Source organism: Cynocephalus volans, chromosome 4, assembly GCF_027409185.1.
Source record: "Cynocephalus volans isolate mCynVol1 chromosome 4, mCynVol1.pri, whole genome shotgun sequence".
In the NCBI taxonomy this organism is placed as follows: domain Eukaryota; kingdom Metazoa; phylum Chordata; class Mammalia; order Dermoptera; family Cynocephalidae; genus Cynocephalus; species Cynocephalus volans.
In genome coordinates, this window is record NC_084463.1 from 168,935,569 (window position 1) to 168,957,346 (window position 21,778).

The 21,778-nt window shown below is 39.0% G+C and overlaps 1 protein-coding gene across 1 annotated transcript; it reads left to right on the plus strand.

Annotated features, from left to right (window-relative positions):
* The first annotated feature begins 4,521 nt into the window (after positions 1 to 4,521).
* On the plus strand, positions 4,522 to 21,253 carry LOC134376738 (zinc finger protein 135-like). The gene is made up of 4 exons (XM_063095214.1): positions 4,522 to 4,627; positions 7,838 to 7,896; positions 16,139 to 16,265; positions 18,225 to 21,253. The coding sequence occupies exons 1-4, from the start codon at positions 4,522 to 4,524 to the stop codon at positions 20,621 to 20,623; spliced, it is 2,691 nt and encodes an 896-aa protein (XP_062951284.1). The 3' UTR covers positions 20,624 to 21,253.
* The last annotated feature ends 525 nt before the right edge of the window (positions 21,254 to 21,778 follow it).

The window sequence follows — 21,778 nt, forward strand, 5'->3', positions numbered from 1 at the left end:
TTTCCTTTATCACTTACCAGGCTCCTATCAGTCTGTGTTCTTGACAGTTCACCTCCTCAGCAAATTGCGGGGCTGGGAAAGTTCTGGATTTTGTCCTGTAAAGACATCTCAAGGATGTGTGTCAAGATAATGTCTCCTGTCCCTGGAACTCAGTGACTCTATTTTATGGTCCTCCTCATCACTTAGGTTACATCCCGTCCTGCCCAGTTGTCTTCTTTGTACTCCCTTACTCAATTTTTTTTTTTTTAAAGATGACTGGTAAGGTGATCGTAACCCTTGACTTGGTGTTGTCAGCACCACGCTCTCCCAAGTGAGCCACAGGCTGGCCCCATGTACTCCCTTACTCAATTGCTAGTTGTAAATCCTAACTCCTTAGAGAGTCTGTTCCCAGATCCTAAGTCACATCAGCTTGAGGGACCAAGGCCACAGCTCACTTTTGTTAAACTTTTGGGAGTTCTTCACCCAAATGTGATGTCCACTCAGTTTTAGAACCCAGGATAACTTGACCACAAGGGTGTGTTCAATGATTGTTCAACAATGACAAAAATGAAAATGGTAATAATTACAACAGTGATGATTTTAACAATGGCAATGACCATGTTGGTGATAACATGAATAAAAGTAAACCCAAGGAGGTGGCAGAGGAGCACAGACCTCCCCGAGTGAACGAGCAGGTGCTCATGTCAGGACCAGGGGTGATTTGGGGCCAGAGTAGAAAGAATGCAGCATGAACGAGTTCTGTGAAGGTAAAGGACAGAAGGTAGGTGGGAAAGAACGCAGGAGAGCAGGGCCAACAGGACACTCATGTGTGGAAAACACCAGGCGAGCCTTGGGAAAAGAGGAAACCGATGCCACTCCCAGAGCCCAACACCACCCAGGTAGAGTGAGGGTCAGGGTTGGTGTTGATGTTGGGGTTCGGGTTTGGGTTGAATTAGGGAGAGGGGTTGGAGGTAGGATTAGGGGGTGGGTTTAGGATTACAGGTTACAGTTGGTTTAAGGGAGTAGGGTTAGGATTAGTGGTTAGGGGTTAGGTAGGTTGGGGTCAGAGATTATCATTACAATTGGGGTAGGGTTAAGTGCTAGTGTTAGTGTTAGTGGTTAAGGATAGGCTTGCTGTTGAGTTAGATTGAGAGGTTAGGGTTAAGGCTTATTATTAGAGTTCAAGGTTTAGATTTAGGGTTAGGGTAAGGTTAGGGTTACGTTTCAGTTTAGGGGAAAGAGTTGGGTTTAGGGGTTTGACTTGGAACTGGAGTTAAGTGGTAGGGTTTAGGAATAGGTAATATGTATAACATGTTAGGAGTTAAGGACTATGGTAATAGGGTGTGTTTATGGTTTAGGGCTTAGGCTCAGTGGATAGAGTTGAAGATAATGGTGTGTTAGGGAAAGGGTTAGAGGTTAAATATTAGGTGTCAGAGGTTAGGGTTAAGAATTAATAGAAGGGGCTAGTTAGCTTAGTTGGTTACAGCATTTTGCTGATAACACCGAGGTCCAGTTTTTGATCCTTGTACTGGCCAGCTGACATGAAAAAAAAAAAAAAAGAATTAGATGCAAGGCCAATTGGAAGTTGGTATCGTCCCAACCTCCAAAGACAGTGGCCAAAATGAGAAATTTATGGATGGGAAGAAAGCCCTTTAGGGCAGAACTGCTGACTACACAGGTGTGGGCAGTGAGGATAAAGGAGATATTGGAGATAAAATCTGGACATCTATCTCCACTGAGTGGTTAGATGCTGGTCCTGCTGACTGAAGAAGGGGATACTGACAAGGTCAGATTCAGGTACAGAGTTTGAGGGCCAGTTTAGTCACACTGAGGTCCTGGTGTCCTCACAGCACAGATTCCCATTCTAGAAAGAGCCAGTTAGACAGGCTCTGTTCTTGGACCCAAGGGCATGTTTAATTCACGGTGAGAGGCACACAGGACTTCCGCACCCCACCATGCCTGATGTAATCACTATCCAGTGAAGTCCAGCCTGAGCACATCCACACTGTAGGTGGAAACTCCACTGCCCAACTGGCACCATTGTCCTGCATGTACAGGACCGAAGCCTTCTGGGGCACCAGAACCTTCCAAGTGTAGACAGGCCTGGAGGTTGAAGTGACCAGTGAGGAGTGGCATAAGTAGGCGAGGAGACATGCTTAGGGGGAAGCCCCTATTTACGTAAACCAAGATGGTCCTTTTCAGGACACAGGGGATGATTCTGAGTCAAGGGCACTTGGTTGCAGGGAAGCCATAGAGAGTAGATTCTGACGGGCAGGACCACCAGTCCTCCCAGAAGTAGTCCTGCCCAATAGAACCCTCCACACCCATCCAAGATCTTGTTAGACCAGGATATCATGACCTTCTCAGAACACAGTCAGTTTGTATGAAAAAAAAAAAAAAAGAAAAAGAGGAGACATTTGCCTGGTGAGAAACTCAGCAGCAACCACTAGGTGGGAGATAGGGAAGTGCGGCGATCTGGGTTTACAAGACTTCTGCTTGAGAGGGGAGTGTCACCTCCAGGAGAGGGGCCACAAGAAAAGTGTGTGTGTGAGTCCAGGATATGACCTGCCAGCCTGAGGTGCCTGGCAGGTATCTGAGTGAAGGGGCATAGTTATAATGTGTCTAAATAATAGTAATGACACGGACACCACCCTGACTACTGTATGGGATAATTTCTGTCCTCTTCTCCCCCCACAAAAAATTATTTTACAGTCTTAAACCCAGGAACTTCAAAAGGTGACTGCATTTTGAGACAGGGTCTTAAAGAGGTAGTTAGGTTAAATGAGTCTGGGCCCTAAAACAATCTGACTGTTGTCCTTACAACAAGAGGGGATTAGTACATACGTAGACACACCAGGGGTGATTGTGCACAGAGGATGACCATGTGAAGAGGAAGAGAGAAGCAAACATGTGCCAGCCAAGGAGAGAGCCTCAGAGAAAACCAATCTTGCAGCACCTTGATCTTCAACATCCAGCCTCCAGAACTGTGAGAAAATACATCTCTGTTGTTTAAGCTGCCCAGTCTGTGGTGTTGTGTATGGCAGCCCATGCAAACCCGTACAAGTAGCAAACATGAAATCTACAGTAATGTGATGGGCTGTCTCTATTCATACAAACAGGAGACTTGTTATACTCCATTTAAAGGGGAGGTGCTATTATTCATAACTTCTGCCAAAGTCAGTGATAAGTTTCTGTTATGAGTTAAATTGTTTGCCCTTCCCCCCAAATTTATATGTTAAAGTCCTAAACCACACCACCGCAGAATGTGATGTTACTTTGCAGTACTGCCATAGCAGATGTAATTAGTTAACCCAGTATGACTGATATCCTTAGAAATAGGGGGAATTTGTGCACAGACCACACAGGGAGAACATTATGGGAAGATGAAGGCAAACGTCAGGGTGATGATTCTACAAGCCAAGGGATGTCACAGGTTGCCAGTACACTGCCAGAAGCTAGAGGAGAGACATGAACCAGATTCTCTAGGGTCAGAATGATCGAGGTGACCTCCTTTTGGAACTCCCATCTGAATCTTAATTACCAGCCTTGCCAATTTATAGAATTAAAACTTCTGCGTACAGACAAGACTGAAAATATGAATCCTAAAGTGCACGAGGCGTTAATCTGAAACACACTCTATCAGGTGCCCTTGCTGCAAAGGAAGTGTTATCTAGTAAGAATAGAGGGAGACCCAGGAGAAAAGGGGGTGTTCACAACATGAGACAGAAACCAAGGCCTCAGGTTAGCTGCGTTACTATGAGTCTGGTTAGTATTAGTCTGCTTCAGGTGGCAAAGACATGGCTCATTGCCCTGCAATGGCTGCAGGATTAAAATTTAGAATTTAATAGGGTCATGTCAACACATTGTAAGAATAACCTGTTTATCTAGGAGAGAGGCACAAAGTTTTTCCAACTGTGTGGTACAATCCATTGAAGACAAGTTAGTTTATTGGATGAGAACAAACATTTTCCAATGGCTTGGAAGAGACCTACCATGTTAATTTCTCATTTGTTTAACCATTTACAGTAAAATAGATGCATGATTTTTTCATACTCTAAAATGCATCTGCAAAAATAAACATGGGTTCTTTAATAGCAATACCTATATGACAACTGAAAAAAAGTGAAATTACTTATTAATATCATGCGGTAATTAGCCCACATTCGAATTTCCCCATTATTCTCACAATGCCTCAGGTTGTCAAACCAGGATTTAGTAAAGAATCAGAATTCTACCTCGTAATAACGTGGAAAGAGACCAGTCTTGATCCATCAGGTCCTGTTCTCCCGGTAGCAAGAATCCCTGCTGAGAAAATAAACAAAATCTCCTTCGGTCCCTAAAGGATGATGGCAGAAGCTTGTGGGAAATGTAGTCTCGCCCTCCAGTGACGTCACCAGCCCAGGAGGACTAAACAGCTGCTCCAAGTTCCTTCTGTACTTGCGGACCTCCGCTCGCTCTGCCATCTGGGAAATGTAGTTTCCGTGCGCAGTGACGACACCAGCGCAGGACTATGGGATGAGCTTTTCCTCTTTTCTTCTGCGCATGTGCGGCTCCTCCCACACCGCCATCTTTTGTCTGGAAATCCCGGATGCTGCGGTCGCCGGACGCTGCTCCTCAGATCCTCCCCGTAGATTGTGCGTCCTTGAAGGTGGGTGGAGGGTGAAAGAGGAGCCCCGCGGGCCTCGGGGGCCCTGGGGAGCGGGAAGATGTCCCGGAATTTGGGGGGCAGAAGCGCCGTGGGCCGCGGGCGGGGCCTGACGTGCGGCGCGAGCGCGGACCTGGGCCGGGCCGGGGAAGGGGCTCCCGGGCTGCCCTTTCCAGACGGTTCCGTCAGAGGACGGCGCTGCCGGGTGTGCAGAAGCCGGTTCCAGATGTCCTAGGACGGGGGCGCAGGTCCAAGGTGGCTACGGGAACGAGGGTGGGGGTGTGTGAAGACGGCGAGCCTGGGAGGTGTGCGGGAGGCCACATTCCAGCTCCGCCATCAGGAACCTGGTACCGACCTATGGGACACTCACTTCACCATCTGTAACGTGAGCGTGTGGACATTAGTGTGATGCCCCAGATCCCAGAGGTGAATTTGGGATTGTGAGGTGTGTTCAGACTGTCACTCTGTGGCTGCTGTGGTCGTGGGTGTCTCGGTGTCTCTTCAGGACGTCACGTTTCTGGTCCCTCCCGTCCTGTGCAGCCTGCCTAGCGCTCCTGGTTTGAATTTACAGAAGTTGATACACAACCTTGTTTCCAGGACAGTGACTTCTAGGAAGGAGATTGGGGCACTGGATGTTGGTCCCATTTTCTTTGGAGTGAAGGACGTGTGACAAACTTTGAAGGACGGTGCCCTGTGAATAGGAATCCCACCTGGGGGAGCATCATTGTGGCCGGAACCCTCTCAGTACTGCTTCAGGGCAGAGGCAAAAGCGTCCCAGAAAGGTGAAGATGCCAGCTTTGCACAGTCTAAACAATGATTGTGTCTAGTGCTTAGAGCGCACCAGAGTTGGCTGATAATACCTCATTCAATGGGTATCTGAGACTGGATGGTATCGGAAGGTTTGGGCCAACTTTCAGAAGGGAGAGGTGAATTAGACTGAGAAAAAGAGGCAAGGACCGGGAGGTGTTACTTATTGAAGAGGGTTTGAAGGTGTTCCGTGGGGTGCAGGAATAACCTGTCACAGCTGAGAGGATCTGTCTATAGTGCTCCCTGAACACACACTCATTCCTTCAGTCTTCCCTCATTGTTCCCAGTATCTGAGCTCTCTCAAACCCAGCCTATAGCCAAATTTGGCATCTAGAGATGTGCTGATGGTTCTCCATTTTCATTGTTCTTTTCTGGTCATTCACGTATGGTTTTCCCCTTATTTCTACCTTGTAAGAAAAGTGAAAATAATTGGATATGAGTAAGTGTGACTTGCCCAGGTCACATGATTTGTTGATGTTAGACATCCTGACTTTTTCGCTAGCAGCTTCCATTTTGCCACATTTAAGTCAAAACAAGTGTTTGTTCATTTTTGAGATTATTTTTGTAATGCTGAAGTCAGCTTAGAGCAAACATTGCTTTAACATACATTGCCTTAAACATCTCTGTCCTTTTTTAACTCAGTACTTTCTTTGGGTTATGTCACCTCAAATGGTAAATAATGTGTATCCCACTTAATGTCAGTTAACCCAGTCTTTAAAATCAGAACTTTTGCAGGTATATATTGGAGGCAATTTTACATCATTTAAAATGGGAAAATTAGTCTGCACTTCCTTTCTACTCAAAACTAATTTCTTAAATGTAATTAAAATGGTAGTGTGCTTCAAAAAGTTCATGGAAAGATTTCTATTTTCTTTTCATTCTATTTTTCCTCAAACTTTTGAAAGTATGCTGGTACAACGCATTACTTTCTTATAAGAAACACCGTTTTTATATTGTATGTTTTTATTATTTATTTATTTATTTTAAAAGATGACCAGTAAGGGGATCTTAACCCTTGGCTTGGTGGTGTCAACACCACGCTCTCCGAAGTGAGTGAACCAGCCATCCTTACATAGGGATCTGAACCCTTGGCCTTGGTGTTATCAGCACCACACTCTCCCAAGTGAGCCACGGGCCTGCCCTATGTTTTATGTTTTTAAAATAAACAACTCGTATGTGATATAAAAAACAATACAAAACAAAACTTACAACTTAGTTTACTGATGTGCAAATAATTGTTTTTCATGAGTCCCATAATCTCTTTTACGGCTAGAAACTTCACTGAGATACATGTAGTTAACATTCATTGTGATTTTCAAAAATTTTACCTGTGGTTGTGAAAGTATATTGAATGTATTTGACTTGGAATTTAAGACTTTCTCCCCACATAAATTTGTTAAATATGTTTTGAGTTTGAGGGACTTAGGTGTATCATTCAGTATTTGCTATGTAAGAAACAAATCAAACCCGAATTCTTTAAAATACCCAGCCATCTTATTTTTTTTTGAAGTTCTATGGATCCACATCTTGGGGTGCATTTAGCTGGACAGTTCTCATTCTAGAGTTCCGCTGATTACAAATGTGGATATAGTCACCTGGTATCTTGACTAAGGCTGTTTGGTTAAAGATGGCTTCACTCACATGTACTGTGCTTTGTGCTGACCTTTGGCTGGGCCCTGTTTCTCCCCAGCCTTCTTCACAGTATGACTGTGCTTAAGAGGCAAGCACCAATGGCCAGTACTGTTCAAACCTATGTTTGCATGACATTTTCTAATGGGCCAGTGTCCAAAGCAGGTCACATGACAGAGACTAGTTTATTGTCAGAGCATACAATATGAGGTCTTGGGTACAGGAAGATCAGTGTACCAGAAGAAATATACATTATGTGTATTTTTTTAACCTATATAATCATGGGCAACATGTGCTGGGTTACGAAGATGCACGCTCTCCAGATATTTAGGTACATAATAAAAGGAAGATGTGTTGTAATGGAAACACTTTTTTGGAGTCATGTGTGAAGTTAATGTATTAATAGGGTAACAGTTAATATAGCCAACCTATTTCTACAACAATAATTTTAGTGAGGTCACAATATTTTTTTCTTTGTTTTAACGTATTAAGTTATATGTTTAGGTGATATTAATTCTTGCTAAGTCCGTAGGCTATGTATGTTTTCATTGACCCAAAAATAAACTGTGTGTGTAATGTCTAGCTATTAATGTACTTGTAGCCACATCTTTAATGGGGTCCTTGTTTCCCCTTATTGAGGTGTGAAGAACTGTTCTCCCACAGGAAGGCTTTTTGTTTGTCTTTTTCAGCTAATAAGTAGGAAGTTTTGGGAAGGAGAATCTAGAGCCAGGCCACAATAGTTCTCTCCTTAATCCACTCCATTCTCTTTTCTCCCAGCTATGCTGCCAGAGTGTGCTATGGGTTTACAAGAGCAACAAAAGATGAATAAATCTCCGGTGAGTTTTTTGGTTATTTATTACTCACTCTTTTTTTGTTGTATTATGTGAGCTTTATGGCATGCATAAATTAAAATTGAAAAGTACAAATGAGTAAAACTCAACTTGAAAGAAATGTGTATTCATAAGATAAAGCTGGCATGTAGCTATAGCAGTTTCTAAGACTTCAGAGTCATCTAAGTCGGATAAAAATTTTTCTATGGTCTTTGTGATGTCATGGAAAAAAGACAGAATGGAACCTGAGAAGAGAATCTGCCAAATTCTCTTGGGATGTGAAGACTTGGTGGCACCAAATTCTGCAACACTATCAGTATTAGAAAGTTTTTCACTGCTGGCCTGGAAATAAACATTTCTCACTTTCTGCAATGGAAATAGTTACCTAGTGATAAGGCACAAGTTGCTCAGGAAGCTTTATAAAGTTTCTAAAGTAAATCTAGTTCCAGATGGCTTTGGAAGACTGTACTAGATTCATAGACAAAACCTAGAATTATAACCTAAATTATAGTGAAATCTAATGACTGTTCTCTAGTCTTTTTCTAACTTGAGTCTTCTGCTACATTTTGAACTACTGTTCATGACATTCTCCTGGAGATTCCTCTGTGTTAGTTTATTAGTTTCTCTCATTACTTCACTGATGATTTTTGCTCTTTTCTCCTGAATTCTTCTACTTTCTTCTTTATAACATAGCTTGTCAAAGTGCTTCATCCTGGGCCCTGTTCTTCTCATGTGAAATTCTTTCTCACTGATTCAGTCCTCTGTAGTTTGCACTCTTCTTTGTCTCCAGGTTGTACTTCTTCCCTAGTCTATGAACTCTGTTGAATGCTTGTTTGTAGCTATTCAAAATGCACCTCAAGGGACTGGTTTGTAAGCTCAGTTGTTTAGATCATGGTGTTTTAACACCAAGGTCAATGGTTCAGATCTCTGCACCAGCCAGCTGCCAGGAAGAAAAACCAAAATATCACTTCAAGGTCAACAATTCTAAAATTAAAACCACTTCCCTTTCTTCTGTTACTTGTGTTATCACTACCACCGACCCACTGACACAAGCTACCAAAATGAGATTTCTCCTGGACTCCTCCTTGTTTCTTGGGTCTAATTTGATTTTGTGTAAATTCTGCTACTTTTGTTTGTTTGGTCTTTTCATTTTATTGTAATTTCTATGTACACTGTCAGTATAGGGGGAGATGTTTGTACTCATAAAGACAGTAACTTTGTTCCACTGGAAATATCATTCTTGTAAAAATCTGAACATTATGTTTACTGGGCTGTGAGGTTCAATCCCTGGTGACCTATGCTTCTAGCCAGTACCTGTGGTGACATCCTTAGGAGTCAATAGGGAGAAAACCTTCAGGAGTTACTGGGACATGTTTGAACAACAGTCAATAAAAAGACATGAAATAATAAAAACAGGATGTACAAATTTTCATAATGTCTACCTTTGCCTCTATAAATTTACATCAGTGATTCTATGTGTAGTTTTTATTAATATACAGTTATTTGTTTGTAGTTCAATAAGACTCATCATGTTTTTATACTTTCTTGCAGATTGTATTTTATTCTTCTCCTATTTCAGGTAATTACTTAAAAATGAATGAGAAAATTAATCATCAGTATGTTTTTAAAGTAGAACTATAGCTAACAGCTAGTTAAGAACAGAAATTGACAAACCAGTGAACTGAACATTTACATTCACATTTGTAGTTTGAGACCTAATGTAAGATGTGAAATACTTTCATTCTTTGCTTTGAATCTAATATTCAGTGTGAACCTACACTCTTCATGTTTCAAATCAAAGTACTACCTAAGGTCTCTAATAATTTTTTTGGTGTTCCAGTGATCTGCTAAGCAACAAAGTATCACAAAATTTTATGGCTTAAAACAAGAAGGTCTTTTTATTGCATGTCACAATATTTTGGGTCAGTAAACTGGACAGGGTGGTGTGGATTCTCTGCTACGTAATGTCTGTGCTCTGAGCTGGACAATCTCTAGTGGCTGGGAAAACTGAGCAGACATCCAGCCCTCTCTTTGTGGCCATGTTGAACTTCCTCACAGAGTGGCATTCTCAGAGTAGTCAGGTTTGTCTGTATTCTGCCACAGCAAGTGTTCAAGAGGCCCAGGCAGAAATTGCAAGGGCTCTTGTTACCTCCACTAAGATACCAAAGCATCTCTTCCAACGTATTCTCTTAGTCAAGCACATCACTATGACCGGCCTTGATTTAAGGGGAAGGCAATTAGATTCTACCTCTCAGTAAAAGGAATAGCAAGACTTTGCTGCATTGTTTAATAGACCACAGTCCTCTCTCTGACCATAAATTTCTACCACATGCAAAATATACTTTGCCCCTCTCAAGAGCACTAGAAATATTCTAGCATTGTGCAGGTGACAAAAAGCCAAACTAAATAAGCTCCAGTGTCCTGTCATCTTTTTAACACACATCCAGCTTACAGTGAACAGACAGGCATGACCATGTATGCACTTTTCTTCAGACAGGGTTGGTGGGAAGGGGCAGCACCCTGCAGGCACTGGTCTGAGTAGTTACTTCTTCCCATCAGGAACCTGCTTTAGTGTTTCATTAGGGCCCAGTCCTGGTCCCTGGAGAAGATGCTTTGTGCCTCTTCACTGTCCTCTGGGCTCTCACCAATCTCTGTCAATATGTATTTTCTTTGAATGCCTGGGTTTGCAGTTCACTGACTTTTACCTATTTTTGGTTATTATATGTTGGGGGATCCAACGACCTCTTTTTTTACTTTTTTCTGACTCTGGCCTTTTTTTTTTTTTTTTTTTTTCCAAAGATGACCGGTAAGGGGTTCTGAACCAACCCCTTGGTGTTGTCAGCACCACGCTCAGCCAGTGAGCTAACCGGCCATCCCTATATAGGATCCGAACCCGTGGCCTTGGTGTTAGCACCGCACTCTCCCGATTGAGCCACGGGCCGGCCCTTGACTCTGGCCTTTTGATACAGGAAATTATCTGGTGTAATCACTGCCATAAAAACATGGGTTTCCATTGTGCTAAAATCCATTAGACCAATGCTACCCCCACACATTCTGAGTCAGGCCCTTTGTTCTCTGACCTACTCTTCTCTCCAAGGTGGCTATTTCCTTAGAAGTTTTATTGTCTACTAGGTACTATCTATGTGTCAGACCCTAAGGTACTTAGAAATTTAGAAGTATATTTGGTCTTTTATCTTTTTTGGAAAATGATGGATTTGATCTTTGCCATAAAACAGTTTGAAAGTATTTTTCTTGGAAAAATGGATGGAAAAATAGTTTTATTTCAAATTCAGCAAGTCCTGGCTCCTTCATATTTTCTGTAAATTCTGCTTCAAAATTGAACATCCTTGTTTTATTTTCTCACTGACAGAGAGGAGGCCAAGTAGCACTTTTCCCATTGTGCCCAAAAGTCTTCTTTGGCAGACCCTGAGATGGTGAGACACCCTTTCCGTTTTCCATGTTATGGGAGGTGGTAGTGTGGCCCACATCCTTCAGTGTTCCATTTATTTCTCATAATAAATTTGTCTTGAGGATTCTTTTGCTAGCATCAATATTTCCACTTAAGCTTTTCATAATTTGTGTTGCTGTGGTAGATACGTTTTCATTATTTTACTTTTAGCCTGTCTCTTTGTATTTAAAGTGTAGTTCTCTGGACAACATATTGTTGGGTCTTACTTTCGTATCAAATCTGGCAATCTTTGTCTTAAGTAGAATATTTAATGCAATTCCATTTAAACTAATTATTGATAAGGTTTAATTTATGTGTGCCATTTTGCTATTTTCTATTTGTATTTGCCTCATCTGCCTTTTAATCCTCTGCTTTTTATTTTCTAACTTTTTATCAATTATTTAATTTTTAAACAGTATCTTATTTTGGTTCATCTATTGGATTTTAAAATAATTTATTTTTAATTTTGGTAAAAAGCACATAGCATAAAATTTACCATATGAATCATTTCTTAACCTTTATGTAGTTTTAAGTAATTGACACTGTCATGCAGGAGATAACCACAAGTTTTTTATCTCGGAAATTTGAAACTCCATATCCATTAAATGACAACTCCCAATTTCCCCTTCTCCCAGCCTCTGGCAACCACCATTCTACTTTGTGTTTCTAAAAATTTGACTCTTATCAGTGGGACCATACAATACTTGTCATTTTGTGAGTGTCTTGTTTCACTTTGCATAATGTCCTCAAGGTTCCATGTTATAGCATATGTTAAGATTTCTTCTTAAGGTTGCATATTATTTCTTTGTGTGTATATATCAGATTTTATTTATCCATTCATTCATGGCTGAATGTTTGGGTTGCTTTCACCTCTTAACTCTGTAATGCTGCTATGAACACAGGTGTGGAAATATCTTTTTGAGATTCTGCTATTAATTATTTTGGGTATATACACAAAACTTGGATTTATGAATCCTATGGTAATTCTTTCTTTAATTTTTGGAGAAGTCACTGTACTATTTTTTTTTAATAGGGGCTGCATCACTTTTATACTCACATAAAGTGTACAAAGTTTCCAATTTTGCCAGTACTTGTTATTTTCTATTGGATGTGAAGTGATATTTCATTGCGGTTTCGCATTTCTTTAATGATTAATGATGTTAAGTATCTTTCCATGAGCTTGTTAAGATTGGTATATCATCTTTGTAGAAATGTCTGTTGAAGCCCTTTGCTTATTTTTTAATCAGATTATTTGTTCTGTTGTTTGGTTGTAGGCATTTTAAAAAAGTATTCTTGATGTTAATTTCTTATGAGGTAGATGACTTTCAACTTTCTTTTCTCTTTTTGGAGTTGCTAATGTAAATAGTATTGTGTTTTTAAAAAAAGTTTTACTTGGTCATTGCTGGGGTATGGAAAAGTGATTGACTTTTGTATATTAATGTTGTATCCTGCAATCTTGCTGTAATCAGTAATTAATTCCAGGAGGTTTTATATTTTCTTGCTAGGATATTTTGCACAGATAATCATATCATCTGCAACTAACAACAATTTTATTTATTTATTTCCCAATCTGTAAATTTTTAATTTTATTTCCTTGTGTTGTTGCACTACCCAGTACTTTTAGTGCGATGTTGAAAGAGTGATGAGAGGATACATTCTTGCTTTGTTCCTGATTATCTGGGAAAGCTTTGAGTTTCTCACCATTAAGAATGATGTTAACTTCAGTTTCCTGTAGATAATCTTTATGAAGTTGTGATGTTCCCCTCTATTCCTAATTTACAGAGAATTTTTATGATGAATGGATACTGTATTTTGTCAAATGCTTTTTCTGCGTCTATTGATGTGATCAGGTGGTTTTTTGTTTTTTCTTGTTAGTATTTTCATGTTATTGATTACATTAATTGATGTTCATATGTTGAATTGCCCTTGCCTACGTGGGATAAATACCACTTGGTCATGGTGCATAATTCTTTTTAGATATTCTTGGATAAGGTTTGTTAATATTTTATCAAGCTTATGTGCATGTATGTTTGTGACAGATAACAGTTTGTAGTTTTCCATTCTCATAATATCTTTGTCTGGTTTTGGTACTGAGGTAATCCTGTCCTCATACAATGAGATGGGAAGTATTTCATCTTCTGTTCTCTGCAATAGAGTGTAGGAAGTTGGTATATTTTCTTCCTTCAGTGTTGACTTCGGTTCTCCTGTGAACACATCTGGGCCAGGGGCTTTCTGTTTTGAACATCATTATTTGTTTACTCAGTTTTCATAATAGATAGAGGCCTATTCACTTTGTGTATTTTTGTGTGTGTAAATTTGGTAAACTGTGTCTTGTAAGGAATTGGTCCATTTCATGTAGGATGTCACATGTGTGCAGAGTTCATAGTATTTATTTGTTTAATGTCCACAGGATCCGAAGTGATGTCCTGTCATTTGTTTCTGATATTAGTAATTTCTTCTGTTCATTATCTTTTTAGTTAGCCTGGCTATAGGCTGATCAAATTTATTGATCTTTTTAAAGAATCAGCTTTTTGGATGTTTATTTTTTTTCCAGATTTTCTTTTTCAATTTTATTTCTGTCCCAGTTTTTATTTATTTTCTTCTTCTTCCTTTCAATTTAATTAGCTCTTTTTCTCCCCTAGTTTCCAAAGGTGGAAACATAGATTATTGATTTTAGATGTGTTTTTTTAAAAGTATGAATTCAGTGCCATAAAAAATTTTGAGAACACTGTTATTTCTGTATCCTACACATTTTGGTGTCATTTTCTCTTTTGTTTTTTATCTGGTGGCTGGCCAGTATGGGAATTGAAATCCTTGACCTTGTCATTACAAGGCTGTGCTCTAACCAGATGAGCTAACTGGTCAGCCCCATTTTCACTTTCATTTATTAAAAATATTTTTAATCTTTCTTGGTTTTTCTTTTGTTTGTTTGTTTGTTTTTTGCCCATGTATTAGAGCGTGTTGTTTAATCCCACTCTATCTGGGGATCTTGTAGTCATAGCTCTGTTACTGACTTCTAGTTTAATTCTTTTGTGGTCTGAGAGCACATGTTGTGTGATTTCTCTTATTTTAATTTTCCTAAAGTGTGTCATATGACTCTGAATATGGTCTTCTTAGTGATTTTGTTTATGTGAGTTTGAGAATATCTATTCTGTTTTTGTTCGAAGAAGTAGTCTGTAGAGATCCATTATATCTAGATCATGTTATTGAGTTTAACTATGTCTTTTATGGTTTTCTGTCTGCTGAATTGGTTCATTTTTGATAGAGGGTGTAAAAATCTCCAGTTTTGATGGTGGATTCTTCTATTTCTCCTTGAAGTTCTATTAGGTTTGGTGTCACATCATTTAATGATCGTTTGTGAGGCACATACACATTAAGAATTGTCCTTTGGGAAAAATGCCACTTTTTTTCCCCCTCTATTCCATGTTTAAAAGTATTTCTGAAGATTCTATAGAATCTTTTTTTTGTTCTTTTTTTACTTTCAACCTCTTAGGTTCATTCAGTCTGATGTCTTCATATAACATGGAAATTTTGATACTTTTCAAATCTTTATTGTTGGCTTAACTTTCTCTCTTGAATGCTGGAATCATATATCCAATTGCCACTTGGACATTTCCACAGATATTTCAAGAATTATGTATTCAAGTCTGTTTCACTTTTGCTCTTTCTATTTTTGTCCCATTTTTCAAACTTTGCTTTGCAGTTCCAGGACCTAACTAGCTGTGCTTATGTAGATAGCCTGAGAGTAAAAGTGTTCTTTTTAATTTCTGCACAGCAAATTACTACCACATTCTGTTTCTGCTTTTTCATTCCCTGTTTTTTTTTTATATAGTGTTAAGTCTCTCTTCTGTGTGCTTATTTCTCTATGTTGTAATGTAGTTGGTCTTCTGTCACCCTGTTTTCTTTTTCCCTCTGACTCTCCCTAAAAGCCTTTTCCATTCTCCTTGTAGTGAGTATTAAAATGCAAATAAAGTTATGTACTTACAGGACTACGTTATTTGCTCCCTGTGGTTTAGAAAGTTGCAATGTACACCATGGTGTGGACACAAACAATCCTTTGGCACATAGGAAGGAAATTTTGGAATGACGTTTTTTATGTACTTTTAATTCATAAGTAGTTAAAAAAAAATGATGACTACATAAAATGTTTTAATGTTTGAAATAGGTCCCATATTTAAGTGCAGAACCATTCCATAATCAGTTGCTTCAATATTGTTTTTCTCTTATGCTGCCCAAGATCATTCACTCAGACATGGTGCTATGTGCAGTTCTATTAATGTGGGGTGTGTTCTTTGTGTTCTTGTGACTGGACTTTTGCTGTGGCCTCATATTCATGAGACCATGCTGTTCACGTGGAAGGGTTTAACATCTTTGGTATTTTAGTGAAGTGCAAACTGAATACAAAATAAAACTATATTTTCTATTTCTTTCTTATGCCAGTCTATATTGAACTTGTGTTTAAATTTGTTCACCTAACACAGTATTTCAGGTATGTATTTATACTTATGTCTTCATGCCTGCTTATACTCTCCTTGGAAAAGAAAAATTTTATTCACACTTTTATCACTAGCAACAAGGATATTTCTTAAGGTATAAACTAAGTTTTGTAGTATTATTTTTATTGATTGATAACTTATTAGAGTACCAGGATATTTGTCCTTTGATTTTTCTTCCTCCCATTCTATGGAATACAACAAAGTGGCATCTTATATAAGACACATGCACACACAGAGGTGTGAACTCCCAGATTTCTGTTTTGTGACCCAGGAATGTTGAGTTGAGAACAATGTGTCATTCCAGGAGTTGGTATCATTTGAGGATGTGGCTGTGGACTTCACCTGGGAGGAGTGGCAGGACCTGAATGATGCTCAGAGGACTTTGTATAGGGATGTGATGCTGGAGACCTACAGCAACCTGGTGTCACTGAGTGAGTAAAACTCCCCAGTAACTTTCAGGAGAAACAGTTTTTTTTTTTATTCATAAATATAGGAACCATTTATAGGGTTTCACGCTATTTTGGTCAGATTACATTTCTTGAAAATGTGCTCTCTCTTTCTCATGAGGTTCAAATTGGCCTCTTTATTTCTGAAGTTGAGCTCTTGCCATTCTTCCAAGGATCAGACTTAGCAGTTTTACGGAGTCCTACATTACTTCCCATTAACAGAACACTGCGTTAACAAAACTGAGATGATTGTCAACTTAGAAGGAGCAGAGCCATGGACAAAGAAGAATGCCCAAACTAGATCCTGCACGATTTGTCAGCACATACAGTGTAGAAGCCAAGAAAAGTAAAGCTCATTAGATGTTGGCAGTGTTCAGCTGTTTCTAGCAATTTTCCCCCAAAGTCCCGTACTTGAGGATGGCTCATCTGCAATCTTGTTTTACATGATCTCCAAGGTAGGGTGTCCCATGTACATCCCAGTATTTTATTTTGCTGAATCTGTTTTGTGTGTTCCTACATTTCTCTTTTTGGACATTTATTTTTCCTATTTGCTTTTTTAACATTTTCACTTGTACTTGTGTCTTCAATTCTCATGTACATTTTTTTCATACTGTATCTGTTTGTTTTCTGTTGTTTCTGACAGAATATCTGCAACTGGGTAATTTATAAAGAAAAAAATATTTTTCTTACATGTCTGTTCTGGAGACCCACCATTCCAAGTTCAAGTGTTTGCATCTGGTGAGGGCCTTTTGTTCTGGTGGGGACTCATCACAGAGTCCCAAATTAGTGCACGATATTATGTAGCAATTCACTGAGAAAATAGGAAAAGAGGTACAGCAATGAGCTTTGTACCACCACATCAAAAATCATGAAGCTGAGGAGAACCCTGCATGGGAGAATGGAAAGGGGTGGTCCTTGACTTTGAGGGAAAACCAGAAGATTCTGGGTGCCAAGACAATGTGAACTAAGGGTTCCATGTTGAGGGGATAAGATTGTTGATTGGGAGTGGAGTTCAAAGTTAGCATTTTTCTGTTTTCTTTGTGGAAATCATTCAGAAAAAAACAAAAATAAGAAATGTGCAGGAGACTCATTGTATGAGAATAGAAGACCTCCGATACTTCACCGCACAAAACAAAAGCTTTCACAAGAAATAAATTATCAAGTGGTGGTCCATGTACCAGAAATTGGGAATAGAATACAAGTTGATTTGAGAAGGAGTCAGAAGAACATATTTCAAAGATGGTGGGAACAGCCTTGGATACAGAACCAAATATTTTAGAACAGAAGGGGGTGTTATAGGGTGGAGAAGTGATGTTTCCTTTATTCTAATGGTTTATGAGAAGCAGAGGAAGTCAGGTTAAATGAAAAACTTGGAGGAACCTGTCTTTATCTAGGGTGGGGGAAAGGATATTTTATTCTTTGGAAAACTTCCACATTCCTATAGCCATTTACTAAGGGAGAAGTGTAAAGCATATAAACATAAGTGCAAAATCCTTATCCTCAGCAATGTTCCTGCATATATAATAAAAAGTTGGCTCACTTCTGTACCTGAAAGTAGCTGATGATGGAAAATCTAGCGATCTTCATTGTAAAAGAATGAGAAAATAGCAGGAGACATCCATTGTTGTAAAAATGAAACATAGAAAATGGTATAAAGAAATGAAAGGTGCTTAGTTGAAAACTACATGTAGGCAGAAAATAAAAATTCTTAACAAGTATTTACTCATAAATTAAAATTTAAAAGTGAACAAAGAAGGAAAGAAACATGACATAACATTAGAAAATATATTAGTCCAATATTACATTGTCAGTAAGAATAAATTCCTTAAACTCATGAAACCAACATCCATTATTGATTTTTTAATAAAATCTGTTGTTACTAGGATTGGAAGGCACTTCTGTACCTTTACTTGAACATTCTTAGTTATTTTTTTCTCATTTCAGATGTCCAGATAGATGATGACCTCGAGGAGAGGAACCAAGAAAGTCATGGTAGCTGCTTGCAGCAAATTGTAGTCACCAAGAGCAACACATCAGCTGAGGAGAGAGTTGTGTTAGGAAAATCATTTTATTTGAATTCATATCATGTTTTAAATCTGATTATAAATAATGGAAAGTATTCTGGAAAGGGACATGAGGAGTTTTACATATGTCAGAATGCACTTCTTCCTAGAGATCCTGATAATATGCCTGCTGGAGAGAAACCTGATGACCATCATATAACTGGAAAATTGACCAGACATCATGAGCATCTTAGTCAGCATCTCAGTATTCAAACTGGGAAGCAGCTTTTGGAATACAGTGGAAAAGGGAAATCCTCCAACACAGAGCCAATAATATTTACACATGAAAAGATTCATATCGATGAGACCACCTGTAAGTATAATGAATATGGGAAAGGCTGTGGTAAGGCAGCTGTCATTGTCCAAGAAATAAGTCAGGTAGAAAGGAAAACTTTCCAATGTGGTATATGTGGGAAAATGTTCTATAAAAAGTCCGAACTCAGTGAACATCAGATTATGCACACAGGAGAGAAACACCATAAATATACCGAATGTGAGAAATCTTTTATTAAGAAATTATACCTTACCTCACATCAGAGAACACCAACACAGGAGAAGCTTTATGGTTGTAATGAACATGAGAAAATTTTTTGTCAGGAGTCAGACCTTACAATTCATCAGGAAACTCATACAGGAGAAATTTACTGTGGAAGTATTAACTGTGGAAAAAGCTTCTGTAAGAATTCACTTAGCCATCCTGAGAGAATTCACACAGGTGAAATACCAGATAGATGTAATGAATATACAAAATCTTTCTGCCATGAGTCTGCACTCGCTTTATATCAGAGAGTTCACACAAGTGAGAAACCATGTAAAGAATATAAAAAAACATTTTACAGTAATAAATGTGGTAAAAACTTTCTTGAAAAGTCACACTGCAGCAGTTATCAGAGAATTCGAACAGGTGAGAAACCATGTGAATGTAAGGAATGTGGAAAAACTTTTAACCAAAAGTCCAGCCTCAGCGTTCATCAGAGAAGTCACACAGGTGAGAAACCATATGAATGCAGAGAATGTGGAAAAACTTTTAACCAAAAGTCACACCTCTGCAGGCATCAGAAAATTCACACAGGTGAGAAACCATATATATGTAGAGAATGTGGAAAAACTTTTAACCAAAAGTCATGCCTCAGCATTCATCAGAGAAATCACACAGGTGAGAAACCATATATATGTAGAGAATGTGGAAAATCTTTTAACCAAAAGTCATGCCTCAGCAGGCATCAGAAAATTCACACAGGTGAGAAACCAAATGAATGTAAAGACTGTGGGAAAGCTTTTACCTACAAGTCAGACATGAGAAAGCATGAGAGAATTCACACAGGTGAGAAACCATATGAATGCAAAGAATGTGGAAAAGCTTTTAGGGAAAAGTCAAGCCTCAGCATTCATCAGAGGAATCACACAGGTGAGAAACCATATGAATGTAAAGACTGTGGAAAAGCTTTTAACCAGAAGTCACAGCTCAGCATTCATCAGAGAAGTCACACAGGTGAGAAACCATATGCATGTAAAGACTGCGGGAAAGCTTTTACCCACAAGTCAGACATGAGGAAGCATGAGAGAATTCACACAGGTGAGAAACCATATCAATGTAGAGAGTGTGGAAAAACTTTTAACCAAAAGTCATGCCTCAGCATTCATCAGAGAAATCACACAGGTGAGAAACCATATGAATGTATAGAATGTGGAAAAACTTTTAACCAAAAGTCAAACCTCTGCAGGCATCAGAAGATTCACACAGGTGAAAAACCAAATGAATGTAAAGACTGTGGGAAAGCTTTTACCTACAAGTCAGACATGAGGAAGCATGAGAGAATTCACACAGGTGAGAAACCATATGAATGTATAGAATGTGGAAAAACTTTTAACCAAAAGTCATGCCTCAGCATTCATCAGAGAAATCATACAGGTGAGAAACCATATGAATGTATAGAATGTGGAAAAACTTTTAACCAAAAGTCACACCTTAGCAGGCATCAGAGAAGTCACACAGGTGAGAAACCATATGAATGTAAAGACTGTGGAAAAGCTTTTAGGGAAAAGTCAAACCTCAGCATTCATCAGAGAAATCACACAGGTGAGAAACCATATGAATGTAAAGACTGTGGGAAAGCTTTTACCTACAAGTCAGACATCAGGAAGCATGAGAGAAGTCACACAGGTGAGAAACCATATGAATGTAAAGACTGTGGAGAAGCTTTTAACCAGAAGTCACAGTTCAGCATTCATCAGAGAATTCACACAGGTGAGAAACCATACGAATGTAGAGAATGTTGAAAAACTTTTAATCAAAACTCACACCTTAGCGGCATGAGAGAATTCACACAGGTATGAAACCATATGAGCATTAAGAATGTGGAAATGCTTTTGGTGAGAAGTCATACTTCAGCATTCATCAGAGAACTCACACAGGTGAGAAACCATATTAATGTAAAGAATGTGGAAAAGCCTTTAAGAAAAAGTTAGGTCTCAGGAGGCATGAGAGAACTCACACAGATGAGAAACTATATGAATGCCAAGAATGTGGAAAAGCCTTTAGTGAAAAGTCACCTCAGCAGCCATCAGAGAGTTCGCAAAGGTGGGCAACCATGTGAATGTGAAGAATGTGGGAAAACAGTTTGCTGGAACTCACCGTAATAGACATGAACAAATTCACACATAGGAAAATCCCAACTAATGTAATGGCTGCGGGAGAAAGTTTTGACATAAATCATGTCATGTTTCATAAGAGAACTCACACCAAGAAGCAGCCCTATAAATGTACAGCTGTCCCTTGGTATTGGAGAGTGGTTCCAGGAGCCCCTGTTGATGAAAACATTTGCAAATGATGAAGCCCCTTCTGTAAATGATGTACTGTTGCAATATTGCCTATGAACTTTTTTCATGTCCTTAACATCTTGAGTCGAATATTTCTATTACTGAATACAGAATTCCTTGTAAATAGTTGTTATACTGTGTTGTTTTTTACATGTATTATATATTTTTTTCTTTTCATTTTTATAAGTGGTTGAATAAGTAGATGTGCAGCCCTCAGATGTAGAAGGGGGTCAATAATTGTGAAAACATCTTTTTTCAGCAGTTATAGGGCTGGGCATAGTGTATTGTTGGTTAGAGCATGATGCTAATAACACTGTGGGTCCCTGTACTGGCCAACCACTGGGGGGGATGGGGGGAGAAAGAAAGAAAAGTAAAGTAAAAAGAACCCACATTACAGCAAGCATGAGATAATTTACACGGGGGAAATTCTGCATGGATTAGACTGGGTACGTATTTTCTAAAAGCACCTTTTTTCTCTTGTACACATGGCTTCAGTCTCAGCCTTTAATTGTGTGTGGAACCATGTGATTTAGCTGTGTTCAGGGGAGTATGGATACAGATGATAAACATTACTTCCAGGCCAGGCAATAAAAAAAATATGCAATTGTCCCTGAT

Excerpts from the sequence above, each read along its gene's own strand:
- LOC134376738 (XM_063095214.1), top strand. The coding sequence starts at position 4,522 with ATGTGCGGCTCCTCCCACACCGCCATCTTTTGTCTGGAAATCCCGGAT. Across the intron at positions 4,628-7,837 it reads TAGATTGTGCGTCCTTGAAG|CTATGCTGCCAGAGTGTGCT; the intron begins GTGGGTGGAGGG and ends CTTTTCTCCCAG. Across the intron at positions 7,897-16,138 it reads AAAAGATGAATAAATCTCCG|GAGTTGGTATCATTTGAGGA; the intron begins GTGAGTTTTTTG and ends GTGTCATTCCAG.